This window comes from Nipponia nippon, unplaced genomic scaffold, assembly GCF_047370975.1.
Source record: "Nipponia nippon isolate SJK-2023a ecotype South Korea unplaced genomic scaffold, ASM4737097v1 scaffold_1, whole genome shotgun sequence".
Taxonomy (NCBI): Eukaryota; Metazoa; Chordata; class Aves; order Pelecaniformes; family Threskiornithidae; genus Nipponia; species Nipponia nippon.
The window spans coordinates 105,247,832-105,269,391 of record NW_028262290.1 but is presented as its reverse complement, the minus strand read 5'-3'; the positions used below and the strand labels follow the sequence as shown (position 1 = coordinate 105,269,391).

Genomic DNA, 21,560 nt, shown 5'->3' with positions numbered 1-21,560 from the left:
TGTTTTGGTTATCCTATATTCAGGCTATTTCCTCATCCATGGCAGCCAGCATTTCTTTGTGCTATCAATTACACCTCCTGTGCTGCAGTAGTTTCAACAGCTAATTAATTGCCTTGGATAATCTCCTGTTTATCCTAATTCTACGAGTCTACTTCCAAGGTAAGGTAAACCACATCCAGGCCTGTGCTCTGTTACCACAAACTGGCAATGAACAACAACGTATTATTGTTATTTTAAGGGATTATTTAGCTTATAATATAAGGTTTCCTTTTCTTTCTAGTATAACACGTTTACAATCTTTCACTGCAAGTTTGCTGAATGCTTCAGCTTTACTGCAATGTGTGTGCATGTGCAGGGGAATGGAGTCAGACTGAACTGATGCTCCAGCTGTGCACTGTGGAAGGAAAGCAATGTTCAAGTCCGAAGAGGAACTTTCCATGACATGATACGTTAGTTTGTTCCCACACAGACAGGAATAGACTTTTGACTTTAACCAAGCACAATGAGTTACGTTTTTATCTGATTTTTTTTGAACTGTTTAACACTTGCCATTTACCCCAGTGAGTACAGAGGATATTTCTTGTTACTTATTAATCCTTGCACAGAAGCACTAATACTCAGGAGTATGAAGACAACAGACTTTTTAAGGGCTTGGGTTTGTACACTGAAACTCTGAAGCATTTGACAGAACTGCATACCCTAAGGCCACTTTCCTCTCCTCACATAGATAGTGCATACCTATGGTCCTCAAAACCAAGTGAACTGTCAAGCATGTTTGAAAAGGGAAGGGAGCTAATAAAGAGTATTTCCTTGTTTCTCAAACTTTAAGCTTGCTGCTCCTTTTCCCACCCACAGTCAAAATAGACTAATTTTGCTGTTTCAATTTATCTACCTATTTTCTCACACAGCTGAGGCTTGGGAGGTGGTAGGGGCTTCTGTGAACAGTAGGTTACTTTTCCACTATTCAGTTATCTGCCTAGCAGAATATCGTGATGTTTGGATTACGCTTCTGGATTTACTCCTTTGAAGTGCTATGCAGAGTTTGAAAAAACATATCAGAACATTTGTGGTTTATGCTCAGAACTATGACCATCATCTGGATTCAGATGAGACATGAAATTATACTCCTGTTGCTTCCATCTGACCATCCCAATTCACAATTTGTCCTTGCAGCTAGAATGCTCCCTTTCCATCAGATGATGTATCAAAGGAAAAACATTCCAGGTCTTCCTCATTCTTAACATTCATTCAGCCAAACTGCTTTTTCGCCTTGTTGTTTTGTGCACACTATGCACAAATAATTCTGTATACAGAAGCAGGACAAGTCCAGATATATAAATAAATAAATCCTACAGCATTTGGAAAATCAGTATGTGCTGGTGACCTCCTAGTCTCAAGCAGAGGTGGCAGCATGCTACACATATGTATTGTTTTACCTTTGAAACCATGGGTAGTTTTAAAATCAAGCTCTTTACTAGTATAAACAATGATACTTGCAAAAGTCAGAAATAAAACATTTTAGCACTTGACATAAAGGCAAACTTAAAAAAAATATTATTATTGTGCTAAAGCTATATGAAGGAATATTTCTTTAAAAAAACTGTTTAATAAAATGCTATTCTTATGTTACTTACTCCAGTATCGCATGCTGAAGCACATGCAGAAAACGACAGGTGAATCCTCACATCCTGGAGCTCAATTTACCTTTCTCATAGCTCTGTCCCAGTATAAATCATAATTTCCTAATGGTGTTTCGTAACACAGTGGAATAACTGTTCCTCACAGTGAAGTTCCTACAGGTCAGGTCCTAGCACAAAGATATAGGTATGCGGTTTCAGGATAAACCTGTTCTGTCTGGTTTAAAGGCTGCTAAAATGGCCGTTCTGCTTGCCCCCCACTGCCATCCACATGCCCTCACCACTCTTCTTGCACGTGGCATTTAGCGATTACCTGTCCACACTGCAAGTTTAACTCTTTGATCTGACAGAGAACTAACCCATAAGAAAACCTTCAGACCATTAAATTAACAAGCTAATCCAACAAACCTCACTACTGCAGAGTTACCAGATCCGATGCAGAGATGAATAGGGTAGTGCATATCCAAGGATCATGGAAGCAGCATAAGGCCACCTCTCTTGGGAACAGTCTGCTGCATTTCCATTGCATTAGACACAACATAAAATTGCCCTGATAATCACAATGAATATACTCAAAGGGTTCAAAGGGCAGGCAAGGGACTCAGCACACATCTAAAATTGCTGCTTATCACTCAAGAGCAAGGCACGTGATCTTTACAGAAGGGAAACTCCTCAAGACACTACCTACATTAACCACCAGCAGAGGTCTTTAGGGCACTCAAATGTTCTCAGCTGCCTAAAGGCCCAGACTAAGTTAAAATATCTAAATCCTTACTATTCCTACTCTCTGCCTCTTCTACCAGAAGATGCCATCCTCTGAAGTAGCAGTTGTTGAAAATGATGGTGCTTTAGCTTACGACCCCAGAAATGTAAACTAATTAATGCCTCCCCACACCCCATCTAAATTTGGAGCTGGAGGAAAGGAAAAGCACCCATTCAGTTTTGCTGCCTTTGATGAAATGAACTATAACCCCTCAACAAGGAGCACCACAAACAGATTTCAGCTAATATCCAACACAGTTTTATACTAGCACCCTGTTTCAAAGAGACTGCTAAAGCTAGAAGATGCTAACCAACCTAAAAAACACTGGCAGCATAAGGCCCTGAAAAATAGAAGAGAAAAATTAAGAGAAAGCACTTTAAGGGTTAAACTTTTAAAGGACATTTCCTAACATAAATAAGTCACTATAAATATGACTAGAATGAGACCAATAAATCTCAACGACGTAAGCCAAGACTAGAAGCCAACACAAGCCTCCAGTCTTGCATCCTATATCCTGGATTCCACACATTTTAGGCTCTCTGCAGTACTTAAACTCTATCTACAGTTCATTCATTTATTTTGGGCCCTAAAAATGCAAGGGTAACCCTTTACTTGCCACCTTTCTCCTTCAGTCTCTAATGTCAATGAAAGGCTTTGTGAGAACTTCAACAGAATCTGACTTCAGGACAGTAGAAGTGTGCACGAAGTTAAGTACTTCCTCCAAGCAAAAATGTAAGAAAAGACTTAAAGATCCAAATACCAGTTGATTCACTCTCTGACTGTTCCTTAAATAATTAGCCTTTTTGCCAGACAAGGTATGCCTAGCATGCTGAAATAAAACATCATGCAGGAGTATTCATGATTTGGTAGAGCACAGAACTGTCCACAAAATACTGGACGGCACTCCTCCTGTAAGTTCGTGATTAAATGGAAGTGTGTTGGGGATCTCATCAATGTAAATAAATACCTGAAGGGAGGGTGCAAAGAAGAGGGAGCCAGGCTCTCTTCCATGGTGCCCGGTGACAGGACCAGAAGCAATGGGCATCAACTGAAACACAGGAGGTTCCCTCTGAACATCAGGAAACAACTTTTTTGCTATGAGGGTGACTGAGCACTGGCACAGGCTGCTCAGAGAGGTGGTTGTAGATAGGTGATAGTCAAAAGCCATCTAGACATAGACCTGGGCAACTGGCTCTAGGTGGCCCTGCCTGAGCAGGGGGGCTGGACCCGATGATCTTCAGAGGTCCTTTCCAACCTCAACCACTCTGTGGTAGGAGGAATGTGGGTGTTGCTTTGGAGCAGAGAGAGAGGGTATAGGGAAAAAATTCAGTATCAGAAACAGAGTTGCTGTTGATAGCAATTAGCACTTACATACCACTTTCAGCATACAAACTTCTCACCACCCTGCTTTCAGAGACATACACTCTATGTCTAATTAAATCCATCAGAGATCTTCTGTTGACTTGAATTGGAAGTGGGTTAGGAATCAGTATGCATAATAAGGTTATGTTTGAAGCTCTGTATGATGTAAACATCCTGTAAGGATGTTCAATATTCCTGAGACAGGTTTAAAAAACAAATGGAAAAAACATTAACCCTCCTTTGCCTTTGCTCAGACTGATAAAGGAGAGAGAAATGCCTTCCCAAAGGCAAGGGCATGAGAAAAAGTGAAGGAGCTTCCTGACTCCTAAACTCTTTCCTCTTTCATACTATGCCCTGTTGCCCCCTCAAAATCGCCCAGGATTCTACATGCTGTCTCTATATTAATATTTAATTCCAAATTCATCACTATCTTTAAAACAAATCCTCTTCCAGAACATGCCCCAAGGACTTGTATTCTAACCAGTCTTTATTAGGGCAGGAAATCTACCTGCTTTACCTGATTTTACAAATGGAAGGGAATTGACAGTGACTCCTGCTTCCTTTGGGAGACAACCAGAATCTGTGAGAAAAACTCAAACATCTCTTTTCAGATTCATATCTTTAAACACAGAATTGTAAACAGTGGCTTATTCTAAATGACTCTTTTATCCCTTCACTAGCTTTACTGTGTACCAAAGAGAAAAGTTCTCTCCTGCTGGAACAATCTAATATTCAATTTGTACATCAGCTGATTATTTGGAAGATTCAAGAGAATTACAAACTAATGAATTTAATCCTGTAAGAGCCACAAAACACATACCATTTATTAAAACAAACAGTGAAGCAGCTCACATATATTCATCATGGATTTCTGGACTTCTTTAGTTTTCAGTTACCCTCCTAAACACAAAATTGTGATTTCACCTTCCCTACAAGAATCACCATCCTTGATCACACAGGCCTTCATATTAATAGAAACCACACAGTAGTTAGGCACGGGTTATCATCAAATGGTTTGGCATATCCGACTGGGATTGAGCTGAAGCAGCTCATTTGTGTCCAATAAGGCCATGGACACATGTTCCGGCATGTTGGCTGATACTGAATCAGGTCCTGCAGATACAAGCAGGTAGGAAAAGTGAGAAGAAGAAGAGGGAAGGGAGGGAAGGAAGGGAAGGCGATATGTTCTGCCAGAGGAATTAGACCACACAGAATTTTCGAACATGACAGCAAGACCAGCAAGAGCTTGCTTGTCACAAATTTTAGCTACAGCATTAATGAAAGGTTTCAGTGGACTTAAGCAGAGATAGACTGCTCATCCTTTTGCAAAGCTACTAGTTCTAGTAGCATTACATAGGCAATGTAGTCAGCAACTGTTGCATATTTAATTCCACCAGTTGATTTCTGCAGTCATATCAGAGCCAGAGATAACAAGGCAAGCACTGTGACTTCTGAATTTTTAAACGGAAAAATGTTTCAGAAAGAGTATGTTTTAAAATACGTTACTGGCAGAGAGTACATGATTTATGAAAATACTGCATAGAAATTTAATGCTAGCAGCATTACACTAAACTCGAAGACAAAATTGTTGGAGCTTTTTCTCCTACTTTAAGTAGAAATCATAAAAAAATCATAATAATAAAAAGCATATAATCATAAATCATAAACCATTTCACTACAGATGCCTTCTAAAAATGTCTCAATGTAGGAATTATAGGAATTCTGCTCCCTTATCACTTAAATTTACAGCAGCAAAAAATCCCAACTGATTATCTGTAACAGTTAAGAATTTGCTGAACAGTACTTTTTTTCAAGCAAAAAACAAGCACCTGCAAAACTCACTTACCTTACATCAGTTTGATTCCATAATTTCTTGGATGGTTATGCAAAGAGGGTATCAGAAATAATTCCTTGATAATCATCCTGAAAGTTCTAAGTCATGACCTGAGGTCCTGCTGTACTATATCAAGAACACACAAGTGCTAGGAAAAGCATTATATTCAGAAAGTATTACAACAGCTTACCATTGCGGGAGGGATTCTTGTTTGTGACCTCTAATGTGTCATGGAAGCCAGGACTCCTGACAAGCCCTTCCATGTCTACATCAAGGCTGGCGAAGCCATTTACTTGACTTCTGTTCCTGGTGATAGTGTTAACACGGGTCGGGATAGGTTCAAATGTAGGGTCTAACTCCAATATCAGCCTGTTCAGTTGTTCAATGGACTGATCAATATCCAAAGTTGGAGAAGCTGGCAATTCCCCCGTGTTCTGTCCTAGATCCAGGCCATTTGTGTTCCTCTGAGGCACCAGCCTTGACTTAAAACTCTCGGTACTGGCATGTTCTGCAGCTTCAGCAACACCTGGCACACCTCCTAGCCCCCTCTGCACAGCATCTCTGCTGCTGCAGCCACGTGTTGGGGTGTTCGGGACTCGGGACTGGCTCTGGACACTGCCTGAATTCTCCACAGTGTTATGAATGCCAATCCTAATTTCATTCTCTGGGGCAAAACCATATTGGTGAGCAGTGACCATCTGCTGTTGGCGTACCCAGGTCTGAGTAGAGTAGTTACTTGGGCCATAGGCTTGAGGCTGGGGTGAGACAGAAGGATTCCGTTGCAATTGCTGAGTTGACTTTGGCTCAGTGCTTCCAAATGATCTCTCATAGACAGGATCCACACCAATTCCCAGGTCTGGGACAAAAGCATTGTGATGCTCTTCCCCAGTGTTACTTCCGAAGCCATCCGAAAGAAGTGAGTTCTGACTGCTCTTGTGGCAACTAAAGTTCCCTAGGTGGGTGGAGTGCTGCCCTTCTGAGGAAGACAAAGTCCCAATACTGTCCACGCTGTGAAGGTCATGATTAGGCATGTCGTCATCCAGAATATCAGTCTCCCTGTCCTTCAGTTTGGTGTCTCCATTCACGTGAACTTGAGCTGGCACTATGTGGCGAGTCCCACTGTACTTGCTTCGGGCATCGGTCATATCCTTGGTGGTGTTGACAGAATCCTCCAGACCAAAGCCACTCAGTAGCTGGTCCAGTTCTGCCTTCTCTTGTGGGCTCAGACCGCGTCTGACTCCTGGCACAAGGCGCTCCTCAGTCTTGTCTGTCCTGACGGAAGCTGTTGAGTGTCCTGAATCACTGCTGACAGACAGGGTATGATCGCTGTGATCAGGACTGCCAGTCACAGGAACACCCTGAGCAACACCAGGGATGCTGCTGTCTGAAGAGCTCTTCTTTCTCACTTTCGCATATAGACTGCCATCAATGGGACCTTGGGTATGCAGCACTGTGGAGAGATAAAGTAACAAGGAAAGGGAGAGAAAAGGACAAGGCATTATATAAGGGCTTTGACTGGTGGTGTACCACACAACAGAAGTACTTCTAATACTAATGGTATTGCTTCTGCAAAACTAAATTGGCTTTACAAATACAGCATCAAACAATGACATTACCTTCTTTCATTTTACATTTCAATTTATAACAGTTTTCTGGAGGGAAATATAACATGTCATTCATGGCTCAAGATCAAATACAGTTCTCTATGCTGTTTTGAATGCATGTTTATGGCTCCACAAACTCTTCATACTAATTTGAAGAATTACACTATTACAGTGCTAGAAATTTGAGAGGCAGCTACCATGCGTTCCATTCAGAGCAAGAATGGTAGGAACCTACCAGCAGTACTTCCCTTGAACATATATCATGCAATTACCAGTTCATCCATTTCTACTTGATGGTCTAACTACACCATGAAGAATCATTTACTCCTTTTCTTGGTGGTGCAAGAAAAAACAGGCTTTCAATCAGAGCTGCAGTCCTTGGAATATATGTAAGGCCTCCTCACAGAGGCATGCACAAGGAAATGTTAGACTATGAAATTTCTACATGTGTGGAGGATCTGGTATGCATTTCACGTTTCAATTTTAATAAGGAAGGCCATAATCCCTTAAAATTCAGAATTCCTCATCAATGATGGGAAGAACCCAACTTTATTTCTGATCTCCGAGGTACTCACTCAATTAAAGTTTATGAATAACCATTCATAAAAAAATATGGTCTAGAACTTTCCTTTCTGTTTAGAACATCTTTAGAAAATACAACAATTTTGCAGGAAAATGCACCTACTAAGTTTACAAAGGCTGGGTGTTGAGAACAGACAAATTCCTGCTTCCAGTTGCATAAACGCAACTTAGCACGCTTCACTAACATCAGCTATGCACAGAAGAACTGGGTGAGCCAAGTTTTACCTTCTTACAGGGCTAATGAACTCAAGTGGAGGGCTTCACTGAAGTGACTATATTGCTTTTGATCCCAGAACTGTTACTGGCATCCATGAACCCTGCTGCTTCTTGCTATCTCAAGGCACACATCCTGTATTTTTTAATCTGATATATTGATTTTCTTTCATGTTGCAGCCACCAGCTCATCTTAATTTTTTCAATAATCAACAAAAAATGAATGCAAAACATATAGCAGAAAGTCAAGATAATCACAAGTTAGAGATTAAAATCTCAGCCTTAGAATTGTCTCCTATGTACAAACCTCTACATGTTTTAACACATATGTAATATTTTAGATATTATGCTTTACTGCTAACAGGAATCACATAAAATACATACTCAACAATAACGAATATGAAATACATACAAAATGGGTAATTAAAGTTGTTGAAAAAATCTGGTTTTGCTTCCCAGAAAAAAGCCACAAACTTTAGCAGATTTTTATATACAATCAGGAAGTAAAAAATGCATTTGATAATCTCTTCCATGTTATTTCAGTACTACCAACACTGCCAATGGATAAAACCACAGAACATTGAATACAGTGATTTCCCTCTGGAACATTTTAAAAGCTCAAGAGTTTATTTGAATCCAGCTTATTTTATCCAAACCACTTTTTCCTACCTCTGCCTGTCAGGGCTTTTTAAACCTCTCCTTGACATTATACATCAAGGAGAAGAAACGAAGCCATAGGAGTCACATTCTTATGATCCTTCAATGGACATGTTTGTCCAACTCCCACACACACTACACAGGGTAGACCAGCCTGAGGTAGAGTATGGCTACTAGGCTCTTAGCCAGTGATGAAAATGAACACAATTAATTCTGTTTCTTATGAAAAACTTCAGGAGTAAGTATTTCTACTGTACACCAAGCCAAGAAAATAAAGTGAGTGGTTCTACTTTCAAAGGATTTAATGCTCATTTACCAAAACAGTTATATTAAGCAGAAGTTTCTGAGTAACTTTTCCTACTCATAGTTTGTGAATTAGCTAATAAGAATATTAGACCATTACAATTTAGGAACAGGCAGATTTTTGTCAAAGGTAACCAAGAGCTTAGTCTACATCTGTGGCAGTTCCAGAATCAAAAGAGCCATGGAGAGCCCAATGCATTTCAACATCAACTCTACCACACATTTTCAAAGTATACTTAAAATAGCATTGTGATCATGAAGCTTCCAAACTAGGGAGCTTTTCTAGGCAATACAATTTTAGAAACAGCATTATTCAGAAATTGTACCCATGATGGCAATGAATACATTGGTTTATAATGGCAAGAAAAGTGGTCTGGTTGGAAAAAGGCTTCATTATGGGACACACTGCCAAGTTTCCATCCGTTAAAATACTTAAACGCTGGAGGTTATGCAATAGGTTTAATAAATTTTAGCTAATAATTAAAGGACAACTTTTTAAGGACTAGGTACTATTACAAGTCATCAGGCTAGGGAAAAAAGAAAGCAATTCCCCTTGCCATAGAATTTCTCTGTGGGCAAACTGTCAGAAGTTTGCTGAAGTTTATGATGTGTAAATCCCATGGTGAAAAGAGCTGCTGTGCATGAGGCTGAATGTCTGTGTACAGATATTTAAAAAGAACATTTATGAAAAAAATGCCATATCTAAGGAAAATACAGCCAACTGACAGTTTCTCAACCTCCTTCATGCTGTGATTTGTCATATGCTCTCACTACTGCTAGGACAATGAAGCACAATTGGCACTTCATGTGGATTTATTTAATACAGTTACCACAAAAAATTACAAAAATAAATAAAAAAAACCCACTAAGAGTAACTATTAGGTGATTTTTTTTTTTCTTTTCTGTGTGCTTAGTTTTGAGTTTGAAAACTAGAAAATAATATGATACAAAACTGCTTTGTTTTGAATAGTTGAAGACCCTGACACAAAATAGACTTGAGGAGGTTACAGGTCTGAACTGGAATGCAGTTAATTAAATACAGGACTAGTATACTTGAACCATTAAGAAGCTTTCCTGACTGACTTTTCTGTTTCCCAAAACTAGGCACAGTGCTGTAAATCCTTCATACATACTAGTCAGCCATAAATACCTCACACCAGATGAAGCATTCTAGCATGCAGATTTGGTTCGCCATACAGAAATGGTAAGTACAAAATCTGTCAAATTCTCAAGTACAGCCATGGAAGCAATGGAAAACCTTTGTGCATTTCCCTTCATTAGTCCTCCCTGTACCATCGCACAATGCCAGCCAAGCACAGCAACAGGAGTATAGACAAGAAGACGGACAGACTGCCAGCGGACTACTGACCCGAGGGTCTTGCACATGTGCACTCTGTAAGGTTCAGAGATAACCCTGCCCAGTATTTCTTCCACTAAGATAAAATTATCAAATTTATTCTGCATGTTGCCCGGAATGCTGAGCAACCACAAACCATTTGGGGGTCTCCCAACTGTGAACCATACAGCTTCCATTCTGAAAAAGAGACATGAGTTCAGCTTACCAGTAGCATCTCTACTTAAAATTATGCTATTTCATTTGGAAAAAAAAAAAACAACAAAAAACACAACAGAAAGTTAAATACAAACAACAAACCTACAGCCACATAAGTGGATTAGAAATCTCAAGAACTGTTCATCTCCCCTCTTTATGTTTCCATCTGAAACAAAGAAAGCTTTTTTAGAAAGTTTTGGGGTTTTTTAAACATCTGTACAGTATCTCTACACACAAATTGGGAAATGTGCAACTATAATTCCTCAATGGATTTTTAATGGTGTTAAGAATTAGCACCATTGGATATAAATATGAAAACAGCTTTCAGCAGAGGATGAAGTTTTGTTTGCTTACGATTTTGTTAGCTCTTTACCTATTAAGTATGCAAACTAGAGCACTCAGGTGCTTCTTTCCATCAGACTTTGGATCAGACACAACAGCTTTACAACATTCAGGAGTTTGTTGGGGTTTGGTTTTGTTTTATTTTTTCAAATGCTGAACAATTTACATTTCTTAGAGACTGTTCCTTTTCATACTGCATTTACATATCAGTACAAAGCTTGGACTTAAACTACTTCAGGATTCTGAGATGTCTTTTAAGTAAATTTAAAAGCATCTTTTTCTGATAAATGTAGAAGTTAAATGGCTGTCTTTGAACTCTCAAATGATTCCATTGCTGGCTAAGACATTTAATTAATTACTACTCAAATCCCAATCTTAATCTGAGCTATAGTTCATAGTGAACACTAAGAAGTGATTTTAAGAAGTTTCATGTTTCTCTGAATAGTTAGTGTTAACTGGTAAGCATTAAGGAAGGGTGTAGGAATGTTTTAGACAAGTAAAACAGATGAAAGGAAGAAAAATTTTGCAAGAGGAATTTCTCCCTCCCCTAACCTGTCATGTAGATGAATGAAAATGTCTTTTTTGCAAACAGAGCTTTTAAAAAATACTTAGAAGTATAGATCTCTAGTACACTGAAGAATAGCATCTGTACTCATTAGAAGCCTGATTGATAGAGAGATCTACGGGGAACAACAATAGTCTTTGTGGGACTTCTCACAGGGTTTGGCTCACGATGGCCCAACACAAAATTTCCTTAGAACAGAGGCAGCAAACTTAAGAGTGAAATGTTCATGTCCAGGAGAGGAAAGCTTACACACAGGAGTCTGTATATGTTTGTGAGTCTGTATATGGAAACATCTCATTTTTATGGAGAAACTCAGTAAATCTGATCTGAAGCTTCAGCAGTAGTAACCATGTTTTTGCTACAGTATGGTCCCTGTTAAAAATAAAATCTCTGAAATTTGAGATTCTCCTAAAATGACTAAACCACTTTGTATAAGCAACCGACAACTGTGAGCTGTCTGGGCTTCCCAATTACTACATGTGCTAATGAATCACACAGCCCCGTCAAAACTGAACACCATGGCAGAAGGGATGATGTCTGCACACTAGCATCTTTGTGAAACATTTTGGCACCATAAAACTGGCACCTAGGTTTTGTGGCATTCAGTGTCTCACCCTGTTACCTCAAGATTGCCGGTATGTGGAATGCCAGTGGATTAAAAAGCCTGAAGAGCTGTGGACATGAGTACTATCTTATCCAGCATCAGCATAACTGTGTTCATAACCAAGACAACAAGCCTAGGTATATCACTTATTAAGAAGAACAACTTCACAATGAAAGAAACTAACAGCTTGAAATATTTTATACACCCTGCATTATTATCTGATAAATGTACATTATCTAAATTGGAACAAAATGCATATACATGAGAGGAGAACCAAGAACTCAACTTGACTAAATGAGCAATTTACCTGGATTCCCAGTCCTGCATGAACCACTTAAAGTGAGCACCCGGCTATATAAAAAAAGGCATTTAAGCTGCACAAGGAAAACATAATCAGTGAAGTGTGGGATCTAGATGTCCTACTTAAGTATCCATATCTGAAAGCCTGGTCCACTGCCAAGTTTCAAAAAATCCCTAAGGCAATTTCTCAAAGCAGTGGCTCCCCAAACAGAGGTCGCACCGGTCACAAGTAGGATGGTGAGCCTAACAGACACTACCTTTGATATTTATGCTAGAACTTGAGAAGTCATATTATGTTATCTGTCTACAAGTGAAGCAAGAAACAAATGTTAGGGACCTGCTGACTTTTGGCTGTGAACTTAAAGAGGAATACAATATTGTTAGACTTCATAAAGAAACACCTGTGATTGTGGGATAAAACAATTTACTTGCAACTAGACCATTTTGCTCTAGTAGGCAGCTGCCTTTTTAGAAACCTCAAATAGTCACCAAAAATTATCATTCTGCGTTATAAAGAGATGAGAAAGAATGAGACTCACAGCTAAACAAAAATCCAGCTGCACCTGAGGAGTCTGGATATTTAAACTTGCAGCTCCTGATCATGAAAACACAATGGATATTGCACATAAATTATTTTCAAATTTGTACAGCTGTAGAAAAGCATTCTTAGATTAATTTTGGGGTTTTTTTATTTAATTATGACAAGCACTTACATGTAATTACGCAGTTATGATTAAAAAAAAAAAATTCTGGTGTGTGATGCTGAACAGCATTAGGAATTTAGTTTTACCTCAGACTTGTGTAAGATTTGTCATTGCAAGTCCAATGGAAAGAATACAACTTAGTGGAGGTACAAAATAAACTCTACCTAGAATTTTTTCCCTCCTAACTTGATTTAAAAGGAATATGAAATGCTGTATGAGGCAAAAATCATAATTTTATTTTAAAATATAGCATTTCTGCCAGGGGGAATTAAATATACAGTATCACACCCTGTTGACAGAGTCAGCATTTATAGAGCACATGTATACGTCCGTGGTTTTACCCAAATGTTATACTGGGCAGCCTGAGATATGTTTCTGAACTAGAGTAACCCAGAGAATACTTAGATATGACATATTTTAAATGGAAAAACCACCACAAATCTATCTCAAAAGGTTCAATGATATCATAATAAAGAACATGAAAATATTCAAAAGAAATACAAGATTTATATTTTTATTTATGTGTGTACATACATATAAAATATGTATATGTACACTATTTTTTATATATAAGCTCTCTGTATAAACTATGCATATATAGTTTCTTTGTTCATAAAACCAGGACAAATGAACTATTCAAATACTATAAATCTTCAAAATACAAGGTTTTGAACAACTTCTTCTCATATTACATAACACCTTCCTTTCATATTCTACCTTTTTCTAAATCATAGTTTTGGAATGCCTCTGCACTAAGATTTTTCAGACTTCACTTTACTCTGGTCTTCATCCACGTTTTCCCCCAAAAAGTGATAACCAACTTAAGTGCAGAAGTGAAGCTATTCATATAGGCAGGGAACATCTTTGATCAAAGAAAATGAGAAAATACACTAGGAATGCAAAATTTTATTCTCTGCACCTTGCTAAGTAATGGTATTGCAGAGGCTTTATGCATTTGATACTGCATCTCAATGCACAACTCAATCCCCGCTCTCATTTTTTCCGAGGAAGCAACACTCTCCAAAATGCGGGAGTAACATAGCTGTCAAAAAGGGAAGTTCACAACAGTGGAGACCTAAGTAATGCTGGAATTTAGTTAACCAAACCTAAGGGGCCCACTTTCTTTCAGCCTGACCTCTCCTCCCAGGAGCTGTTCCAACTCCCTGAACTGCCCAGGCTGAAGCTTGAAAAATTCCCACACTGAATCTGAATTACACACACACACACCAGTATCAGGGACTCTCTTATAAATGAAAGCCTCAGAGCAAAGGGTATGCGTGTATTTTTCACTCCCATACCAAATACACAAAGAGCAACTTATATAAAAATCAGGAGTTGAAATACCAACACATACCAAATTCAGTGGCTTCCTTCCAAGCCTGTGTTTCCTGGCACTTCCCTCCTTGAAATCCAAACACCCAAAGGCAGGTTTGTGAGTTAAAAAGAGGTTTCAGTGTTTCAGTCTTTCGACTTGTCCCCACAGCTACCCCCTGTCCATTCACCACTTGTGAAAACACATACAAATGCAAGCCAGCTAGGTAAACACATATACCACAAATTCAGCAAGAGCCGTTCTGCCCCAGTCCACCTGAACAAAAAGAAGAAGGTTGCAAATACACAAACCTTTGCACACTCTACCCTTGTTCATGTTGCAGCAGGAAACATTACAGGAGATCTGGATTTTTTTTTTTCAACCTCATAAATAAATATTTCTACCTTCAGGCAAACCTGGACAAGTCCAGAGCTGCATTCCTTCAAAGTTAAATCTTTTTATGTGTGCTTGTCTTTTCCTTTCTCCCTCCCTAACAAACACAGGCCCTCATTCCTTGCAAACTCTTCCCATACAATTCCTGTAAAATCCATACAGAAATACACGTGGTTTGTATTTCCAGCTTTTGAACCACAAAGCTTCTTACCTCTTTACTAGGCACGATCAGGAACTTTCTGCAATAGTCAATCATTGGCTCATTTAAATCAACTAATATTCTCTAAGCAAAACCCTGCACAGAGGAAAGCCAGAATTAGGGAAAACACGCCAGCTTAAAAAGTCAAGAAATGTCTCTACTCCTGCTGTTTGAGCTGCAGCTGCTGTTCCTGCTCCTGGAGGTAAATGGTCTCACTAAAGAAGCATGAGACTTGTATCAGCCAGAAAAAGCAAATGAAAATGTAAACACGAGGGAGGAGCCTGAGGGGACAATCAGGTTCAATGAAATCTGAACTCCTGGAGCCAAGGAGGAGTGGAAATGTGTTGGCTGAAAAGGTAATTCAGTCTACAAGCTATTTCCTTACAGTGGGTCTTTTCTCAGTCTGTTTCAATATCCAAATTAAGCCAAGTGAGTTTCAGCTCCCAGTTTAGCCACACACTTATGATTGCTTGCTTTTGATGTCTTTTTCCTAAAAGAAACCTCCTTTTGAAAATGTTGTTCTTCCACACTGAACAATCAGGTCAGACACTCTCATCCACATCTTCAAGAATTTGTATATTATTGGAGTTCTCAGTCAAGAAAAGCTTTCTGGAAGTCCTGCAGCAATAATGCTTATTTTTATGTAGCAGCTGCTGCTCTCAAGCTCCCAAACCCCAGCAGGCTTTGACTCCTTCTCTGTCTCTGGAATGAATCAGCTCAAACTAGGGGAGTAAGCCTGTTAGTTCTTCCTTCAGTAACAGCGGTCTCTCCACACGGCAGCCCACAAACTTTTGCTCTAAATGTTATTACAAACATACACATGCATTGCCACCAGACAGCCATGCTGCTAGACAACATTCGTTTTCTATTTCAGGGACTGTCAACACTTTAATGACTTCTCAGTTGAACAAAGGATAAAAGTGGCTCTTGCATCCACAAAACACATCTACCTGTTCATTGCTTATGAAAGAGTTAGAAGTTAAGGTGAAACCTAAATCAGAAAATACACACTTTTCTGTTCAAGTGTTGCTGTTCTTGCAAATCAGTAAAAGGCTGCACATGAAACCAGTCAGGACTCTAATAGAAGACACAAAGCACACAACACAAACTATGCCGGCAGTGCTTTCCCAGAACTAGAGAACTGTCTCTCTCCTCTGGGACGATGCAAAATTGCTTGTAAGCTGGAAGCTTCCCGCATCTGCCTCGAAGATATGAAAAGAAACAAAAAGGTATATTCAAAACTCTCAATGCAAACTGATGAGTCTCACTTAAGATGCAAATTTAGTTTTGGTCTCACCCTGTCTTGGTTCTCTGTGAGGAAAATATCCCAACTGTATTCCTTGCTTCAATTACAGGCCTAATCTGCTCCTTCATAAGCCTGCACTGCATGTGCATGCTGGTGATCTTGGACCATTAGCACTCAGCACGCTTGAATGCAGGCTGAGGCTCAACACTGACACCTGTGCTAGCTAGATTACCAGAAGAAACCTGGACAAGGTAATAGCAGGTCTGCATAAATTATCGTATGGATAGTTTACCTGCAACAGATTCATTCAGACAGATCACCATGCTGCTGAAATTTGATTGTTCTAGATAGCCTTAGTGGCTATCTTAGTGGTGCTCCACACAATCACCACAAGAATGGTTTGGGAACTCAAGCAAGCCCTGTATAACTACATGTTAAACCTATCCATGGATGTGTTTAGAAAAATGTTCTCAAACCGTATCACTCAAACTGGTTTGCTGATGGTTCCTCTCTTATCAGTTCCAGGCTTTCTGGGACACATCACCCTTTGCAGTACTGGGTCCTTCTGGTTGTGTGCACGTTCCCATATCTGAGGACTATCAGATTACTGGGTGTGTCAGTCCGGTCCAGTTCAGGTATGGAACATTTAAATTCTGCAAGCTAGGCTACAATATATACCTCTACAAAACTTTTACGCTGACTGTTGTGAGTACAGATGATACATGGTCTGGTGCAGAGTGGCAGAGAAGGGTCATGCAAATGAACTGATTACAATGAACTGATCAAAAGTTTGGGAGAAAAAGATATGGATCAGCATTGTGAATCCATATCATCTTAGACGCATCTTAAATGCAAAGGCGTTACCCCATCGTGGTGCTTTCTACAATCTGGAGACCTAAACCTGCATTTAGTGCAGCTCTCAAACTGTGATATAAACAGGAGGTCCTGATTTGATAAATTGGTCCAAGGCTGCAAGATCAATTCCTGGTTCATAAACGTTCATCTGGCAATCCCTTAATACATTTTTAGGGAGTTTTGAGAGACTTATAATTTGAGGATAACAGAATGGACTGGAAAGAAAGGAAAAAGGTATGAAGTTATCTTCTACCACTGTTTTTCCTTCCCCTGAGTATCCAAGACATGCCAAGCAAATGCTGATGTTCATATATGCATTCCATTTTAAAGAACTAGTTTTCTAACATGCAATAGCAGTAGCTACGTCATCAGGAAGCTGTTTGGTTTGCTATGCTTCTCAAGTTCCTGACAGAAAAATAAAGGAGGCTGAAGAAAACAAGGCATGTTTCACAAAAACAAAAAGTGAACAAACACTCTGAAAGGAAACCAACTGAGGGGGTTGCTGTTACCAAAATGCTAACAAGCAGGACCCTCAGGCTCACATGAGGTCCTTACACCTTGAATCTTTTGAGAAGCAAAGGAGAGGGCATCCAAGGCCCTGCAGAATCTTTATGCTGTACAAATGCTAATGTATATATCCCAGCCATTCAAAAGTATCACATTTGTACTTTAATGTTTTTACAAGTACTCTGGAATGAGAAAATACTGCTTCACAAAGCACACCTAGACCAGAGGCTGGCTGCTGTCCAGTCAGCATGGACTACAGGCAGAGCCAGCCAGCACAAACTCACCCTTAGAATACTACTATAATATATTGTCCCACTTTTGCCCACCGGGGATCAAAAGAAAATACTACTTTTGACATTATCCAAAGTACAAAGAACAGACTGATACATTTATTATCGCAACCCGATATACAGAAGCTAGTATCTGTTGTGTCATTTTGAGTCTACTTCTGCAAACGTTTCTCAGTCATTTAAGCATAGACTTCACTTGAAGTAGCTTGTGCTTGGATAACCAGCAAAAGAATAACAAAACATCACGGTACAGAAACATCACCACAAGTACAAAACACTAAGCAAAGTTTAAGGGGATTACAAAGTCACTGAACTACATGGAACTATTTCCTTTCATTCATTCCAGAAACAAAGCCCATCTACAGGAACAGTCCATTAATTTTCAAGTGTGTACTCCAAGTGTTGAGGTTCAGAATTCACAATTATTCTTCCTTACAGCTGAAACAGCACACTCACCTTGACTCATGGCCTTTCTCTTACTATACTGTTAGGCTTCCAGCAAAAATTAGTTATGGTCATTAAATGTGAAGCAGCAGAAAAACACTGATGACTCTACATGGTTGCTGAAAACTGTACAGGACCACAGTAAAAAAAGAAAGGGCTTAAAAGGGCTGCCTAAAAGCTCAACATAATGAATTTACTCTTTCTGTTGAATATGGAATGTGTAATTTTATTACCATTACCAAAAGTATTACCATTATTAACAAAATTGCTCCACCACTCTATGGCGCTTTCAATAAACTGATCTTCAAGTGTTTCTAAACAAGTCCACATGTTGGAAAGGGAAGCCAAGGCACAGATACATTTAGCAGAGCTCTTTGATTTCCTAACTTACTAATTAAACTTAGAGGGTTTTGCACTGGGAGTCAAGAGACTTGTGGCTTATTTTCAGGTATTAGAGCAATAGTAGAAGTAATATATAGTAACCTTATATGATAATGATTACAGTATTTATCTTTCTCAAAAAGAGTATTTGAAGATGATCTACACATGCTCAATACAGGCATATACTAACATAATAAAGTATGTAGTTTTAGTGAAAAATTTCTAATATGCCTAAATGACTTAGAAACAAAAGTTCTTCCTACAAAGAATATTTTATGCCTATTTATTGAAAGGAACACAAGGAATAGCTTGATGTCAGAAACATTAAGATGAGCTTCAGAAGTTTAGCAAGTCTCTTAAATGGGTAACAGACTAGGAAACACTCTTCAAGGTTGAGAATAAGACAAAGAAACAATATAGAACATGAAGAACCCAGAGATATAGTCTAGCCTGTACTACTTGAGACAGCTCAGTGCCCAGGGCCATCTCAGAAACTGCACAGATAAAGGCTTATGCCACAGTACTTCCACATGTGCCTAGTAAGAAAAAAAGACCTGCCCTAGTAATGCAACTTTTGATTTCACAGTTGGAGAGATGTCCACAATAAGAAGTAGGCCTGGGTTCTGACAAAAACCCTTCCCTCTGCTTACTGGACGTTGCCTCCTTCTGTTCAGTCTGGAAGGAGTTTGAACTAGCTGCTCTTCTTCAGCATTCAGATACTGTCCATGTCTGAAAGCAGAATCTAGAGGAGGTATCATCAATATGCAGGCAGACCTGAAGTCTGCCTCATCTCTCAATTTCACCTTATTGCTTAGCAGTCTGACCCAAAGCTCTCTGATGTTCATGGAAATCTTTGCAAAGAACTTCAGCCTTAAATAGAAGGGATCACAGATAAACATTTAACACTCAACGAGTGAAATTGCTGGAGCAGGAGTAGAGATTCTCAGGACAGCTTTCTGGGATTGATCCATGAATAACAAGTGTACTATCTTTAGCAGAGCTTCACTTGCAACTACCAGGTACCACTGAAAAACTAGCAAAACACTACAGCTGACTGCACTAAAGGCTGCTATTATTATTGGTACAGCTAAAATTCTGCTGTTGGTCACTTAAAAAAAATTACTATCTCATGGTTTGGAGGAATTTATTCAACCACATTTTACTATCAGAAGTGCCTGTGGTTTATAGTGCTGAAAGGACACTTACAGAGTGGTATGCTTCATTCTGTACAGACTATTGAATATAACAGGTAGCTCTTAAATATGAGACACTGAAATCAAAAGTTGTGGGACTCAGGAGGGCTAGTCTTTCATTCTGCTCTTTTCCAAAGTCAAGAAAAAAAAACACTGGCACATACATGAAGTGGTTGTGCAAGTATTACCACCACTATGGGAACACGTGCAAGGGGGAAAAAACCTCTTTCTGTATCTTTCTATGGTGCACTAAAGAGAACCACTATTTGCAGATGATGTTTGCTGCAGAAGCCTTTCCAGAAAGTCCTCAGTTCTTCAGTACCTGCTGTATGTATTCAGTGGCAGAAACTAACACGGATGTTTCATTAACCAGCGTGTCGGACTCTCAACGAAATGGACAGTTTCAGGACAATCCCAACAATAATGCATGGCCAGTTTGCTGGAAGAGCCCTCCTTCAAAAACCAACACTTAGAACCAAGCCTTCCTGACCAAAGCACCTCCATAACAAAACAAAACATTTTGCACAAGCTGTAAGCAGAAACTCATCAGGCCTTTCTAATCAGCAGAACATGCTTGCCAATGAGGAGAGAAGGGTGAACACCACACCACAAAATCATTGGTTTTCTTATGAAGGGAGTGGGCTAGCTGAAACCCTGAAGCAGGACCAGGAGGAGAGAGTCATTGAAAAGGAATCTATCCAAAAAAGGCAAGGTGCATGATGTTAAAGGTCCAGCAAAATGGGCAGTAATTAGACCCAAACTCAGGAATAGTCTCTCAGAACAATCTGATTACTTCAGGGATTTACCAGGAAAAGGATTGCTATTGCTTCATGGTGGCCTAAAAAACACAAGAAACTCCAACCACTTTCATGCTAAAGTCTGTCTTTTGTTTCGTAAGTCTTCCCAGAGATCTGCCATTTGTGCATTACCATGAATTTGGTATCATGAATCATGAGTTCATTCATGCACATGCATTCATTTAAGAGACAGCATGACCTCTTATGTCATGTGCAAATGGCACCATGACTGATGATGCCCTCTATTCACACTTTCATTGGCTACTGGACTGAACACTCACATAGAAAGCATGATACACAAGGTAGTTCAGTGTGTGTGTGCTTGGCTGCAGGCACAGAGAGGGGACTTAATTCCTTTTCTTTCTGGTCTTAGGAAAGTCACAGAACAAACAAGCACCAAATCCTAATTTGTTCTAATGCATTTTGGTTTTTTTTCTCCCAGTTACACTTTCAATCTGTGATGCTGCCATGCTGATTTTACTCCCAAGCAAGTAAGGTGCTACAGGAAAAAAAGATATCCAATACCTACACCATCGTGAAGGTTATTTTTCCTTGTCTAATGAAGTTAAACAGGTGGGATGCACTATTGCCTTCACAAAAGAGAGGAAGAGCTGTTCAGGAAGCAGGTGCAGGGAAGGAACACACACCTGTGGCAGAGGTTTGCCTTTCAGGACTCTTTATTCAACCTGGGTCATTAAGCAGATTATAAGATTGGGTGAAGAGGCTTCTCCTGTGGTATCTCTACATGGAAGGAGATATTGATTTGGATGTTAGCGTTTACAGTAACAATATTAACAACCATAGACTGTAGTTGACATGACTAAGAAACAGGCACAGGTAAATGCAAACCTGCTCAAGAACCCAAATATGCTGGGTGAAGAAAGACTTACTTGAAAAAGCAGTGTTACGCGGCCCCGAGAT

The 21,560-nt window shown here is 39.4% G+C and overlaps 1 protein-coding gene across 9 annotated transcripts in view; it reads right to left on the bottom strand.

The window, feature by feature from the left end:
* The window catches only part of TNS3 (tensin 3), a 236,062-nt gene that overhangs the window by 67,074 nt on the left and 147,428 nt on the right, over positions 1-21,560 (bottom strand). For all 9 annotated transcript variants that reach the window (XM_087766109.1, XM_087766116.1, XM_087766131.1 and 6 more), the window contains one exon: positions 5,787-7,046. In XM_087766109.1, coding sequence (XP_087622235.1) covers positions 5,787-7,046 — 1,260 coding nt within the window. The remainder of the gene's footprint in view (positions 1-5,786; positions 7,047-21,560) is intronic.